The sequence below is a fragment of the Triticum aestivum genome, chromosome 5A (assembly GCF_018294505.1).
Source record: "Triticum aestivum cultivar Chinese Spring chromosome 5A, IWGSC CS RefSeq v2.1, whole genome shotgun sequence".
NCBI lineage: Eukaryota > Viridiplantae > Streptophyta > Magnoliopsida > Poales > Poaceae > Triticum > Triticum aestivum.
Window position 1 is genome coordinate 597,847,387 of NC_057806.1, and position 3,973 is coordinate 597,851,359.

Here is a 3,973-nt window from a genome sequence, read left to right on the forward strand (position 1 = left end):
TGAATTAATCCTAATTACATTGCATACTGCCGTTTGGTTTCATTTATTAAACCGTGGCATACCTGCGAGCTGCAACACATTTATTACGTAGTAATTATCTAACATCCTTTCTCTGCCAACACGCATGAATTAACCATGTGTGGACATAAAGTCAATGCACATTTACTTCTAGCATATTGTACCATTAACAATTCAAAAAGCAACTCGCCTTTACTTCTCTACAATGTCATGTGAGTATTAAAATTGTATTGGTTCAGTAGCAAAACTAAAAAGGATTTCAATCTGTATCCCAATGGACATCGATTGTGGTTCAGATTACAGGGAGGTGCGCCTCCGTGTGTTCTTCGTCCGCCTCCATATATCACTTAGCTAATATATGCTGCTAATCTCGTGGCACATAGTGAATCGATGGGTTCCCCGATAAAATCTGGAAGGGAAAGTTGCATGCTTAGCGACATGGTTGTTTGGAATGAACATTTTTTTCGAAACGAACATTTTGATCCATCAAAACAGCAGTTCGATGTGACATTTACATTGTGATCTTGTCAAGTTGTTTTTTTAAGGAAGCCTCTTGGCGCACTTTATTGATGATTAAAAAGGATTACATCGCTCAATACGCCACTTCTAGTAAAACTTCTGCTCCGAGTTGCAAGCTACTCCCTCCGTGAAGAAATATAAAAGCGTTTAGATTATTATTTTAGTGATCTTTACACTCTTATATTTCTTTGTAGAGGGAGTACAACGTTGTACAACCTCACTCACAGTCATTGAATCATTCGTTCTTCGCAACCGTTGGATGCCAATCTGGGGGCAGTGAGCTGTCTTGCTGGTTTGTTTCCTGAATGTGTTTTTTTTTCTTCCTGAAGAACGCATTGCCGCGTTTGATTGTACGTACATATTTGGACTGTACCTCACCATGTTTCGTTGTAACTTGTAGTCCGTCCATTCCCGCGTAAAGGCTGGGCGGATACGCCATGTACGCAGTCCAACTTAACCGCGTACAGGCCGGAGCTCACCGTGAGCTTGATCAGAATAATATCTTCTTCACCGAGTAGCCAATTGACTGTGACCGCAACGAAAAGCCCGCCGAGTCCACGGCTCCACGGCATCCGCTGGCCGCAACAAACCTCCAGCCAGGCTGTGCTGCCCCCACTCCCGCCTACACGACACCGCTCCCTCTGCCTCCCCGCTGCGTCTCCCTCTGCCGCTCCGCTATATATGCCATTGCCGTCTCCGGCAGCAAGCACCCCACGCATTACATTTACATTACCACACCAACAGCGCAAACAAGAGAAGCGCAGGAAGAACCAGACAGAAGCTAGCGCTAGCAGCAGCACACACGCGACGACCAAGAGACATACAGGGGCGTACGGCGGGGAAATGGGCCTGTGTGTCTCATACGACGCTGCGCCCGACGGCCCGGCGACAGCCAGGGTGGTTCTCCCCAGCGGCGAGCTCCGGGAGTACTCGCCGCCCGCAACGGCGGCGCTCGCGTTGGAGGAGGTCGGCGAGAAGGGGTGGTTCCTGTGCGACGCCGACAGGATGGGGTTCGAGGGCTCCGTCGCGGCGGTGGCCGGCGGCGAGGAACTCCAGCCGGGGCAGATCTACTTCGTGCTCCCGAGCGAGATGCTGCGCCGCCGCCTCGCCCCCGAGGAGGTGGCCTCGCTCGCCGTCAAGGCCAGCGCCGCCCTCGTCAGGGCCTCCACCGTGTCGTCAGCCGGCGGCCGGCGCCGGCGGGGCTCCGTGGCGCCGCTCGTGTTCGCGCCGTCCGACGAGGACTACTCGGCCGAGGATGCCTTCACCTTGGCGACGTTCGCTGCGAAGCCGACGGTGGCGCAGAAGCGGAGGGTGGCGTACCGAGGCGGCAGGTCGCCGCCGAGGTTCTCGCCCGACTTAACCGCCATCTCCGAGAGCGAGTAGAGGACTAGAGGTGCATGGTACACGAGACTGCCAAAAAAAAGGGGCGCATCGTTGCACATAGCCCTGCCTCGCCTGGCCACGACTGACGCGTGGGCCCGTCCGCTGATGCTAGATCGGACGGCGGGGACGCGGAGATGGGCGCGGCAAATGTTTGATATGTGGATGTGTGCAGCTAGTTTCTGAGAGTGTGGGGTGGCCGTGGTAGAAATAGTCGCGTCTTCGGCGTTGTTAATTTAAACGTCAGAAGCACGAGGAAATGCACATACAGATATGCATGTCAATGTAATGTAAATACTGCACCCGCATCAAAAATGTAGATAATGTATAAATGATTGGAGTATGTATGCTCGGTCACTGGCCTGAATTCCTTGCAATAATTCATGCCTCTCTCATATTACCTTGCTGGAATTCGTGTCCCTATGTAAGTTTTTCTTTTTGGAAAAGGAACTCACTGCTATCTATCATCAGCTCACCAGGAAGCGAAAGAATTCGCGGGAAACGCGGGTGGATTCGAGTGTGTGGGTTAGGCTGCTCACATAAAGGAAAGAGAAGACGAGGTCGAAATTGTCCGGACAGTAATAAAAGCAAGTTAGGGTTCGTCACCAGCGGGAAATCAGTCCTCGTTTGGACGGATCGACAGTCCAGCGGAGCAGAGAAGCTGTGGATGAGGAGGACGACGGTGGTGACCGTGGAGTGAGACGAGAATCCCTTGCAGGCGGCGTTCCTCTGTGGGAGGAGTCCTGGACCCGGGGGCGGGTGCTCGGCCGACGGAGTGGAGCGCGATGACCGTCATATCCCTATGTAAGTTATATAGCATATATGATTTTGGAAATATATTGCAGAAATTGGGGCATCTCTCGCTGAAATTTGGGAACCTACACAATTTTTATGGAGTCATATACGTCTTCAGAAATACATTGCAAGAATTTGGGCCGCCTCCGCAAATTTGTGGTGTCGTGCTTTCCCCGACTCCGTGCTTTGGCGCGGTTTTCGGGCCGAGCACCATCTTGTTGCCGGGGGAAGTTCCCTACTCTCTTGACTCGTATCAGAGGGTTTGAGGATTGGATTTGGCTGTGTATAGTTGCTTCGGTCCTGGATTCCTTGCATTGCTTGATCCAGCCATGTTTCTTTTGAGCGACAGGTGGACTGAGGTTTCATTTGCTCGTCGCTATACCCAGTGGGCTTCTTCTCGTTTTTCCGGTAAGGGTGGCATGCACTGCGTTGCAAATCGAGCAGACCGGCAATGGAGTCATGACGTCATGTTATGTCGTGCTCTCTCTTCTCCAGTTGGTAATGAAGATCTGTCCAGCCGCAACCCAAAAGTGTAAAGGTTTGCTCATACACCTTCCACAATTTCTGCCAATTCTTTTCATGGTGCTATTGAGCAGCCAGTCGCCCTCCTTGTTACTACTACCGTCCGAAGCCAACCATGACGACCCAATATTCTCTTCTTCAGTACGTAGATTACACTACACATGTATTTTAAGCTGTAGCCATATAGTACTTCCTCCGTTCCATATTACTCGTTGCTGATTTAGTACAACTTTGTACTAAATCAGCAACGAGTAATATGGAACGGAGGGAGTAGTAGGCTTTACTTTGAAACAGGTCTTTATCGAAAAAGAAAACCCAGAGATACAAACAAACATATACAGCCACACCATTGGCTCGTGCCGGTTCTAGGAATAACCCTAGCAAAGGGCCACACAAGCTTGTCGTCTACCTACAACTTGAACGCATATTGCAGGCCATGGTACCTAGCAAAGGCCCTCTCTCTCTCACACACACACACGGTGGCATCCCCATTTGTTGGCCGGCTTTCCAGCCTGGGCGATGTCCTTTGATTCCGCCAAGTGATTATCACAGATCGGTTGCAAGTTGCCACCACAGCGAGGACAATTGGATGCATGATGTTGGATTCATGCACACCTGAAAGAATTGTTGGTTTCATGCATGTTAGCAACACTTGCACTGCACCTTGGCATGCGCTTTTTGCCTTGCTGGTAGCCTGGTAGTAGTGCTGCCCCATGCATGGCCCCAGACTGCCCCCCTC

At 51.1% G+C, this 3,973-nt stretch overlaps 1 protein-coding gene across 1 annotated transcript; it reads left to right on the top strand.

Moving 5' to 3' along the window:
• The first annotated feature begins 1,231 nt into the window (after positions 1-1,231).
• LOC123107879 (uncharacterized) lies at positions 1,232-2,220 on the top strand. Its single transcript, XM_044529777.1, has one exon. The coding sequence runs from the start codon at positions 1,381-1,383 to the stop codon at positions 1,918-1,920; it is 540 nt and encodes a 179-aa protein (XP_044385712.1). The 5' UTR covers positions 1,232-1,380; the 3' UTR covers positions 1,921-2,220.
• The last annotated feature ends 1,753 nt before the right edge of the window (positions 2,221-3,973 follow it).

Bases quoted from the DNA above. Each gene is read 5' to 3' on its own strand.
- LOC123107879 (XM_044529777.1), top strand. From the start codon at position 1,381: ATGGGCCTGTGTGTCTCATACGACGCTGCGCCCGACGGCCCGGCGACA.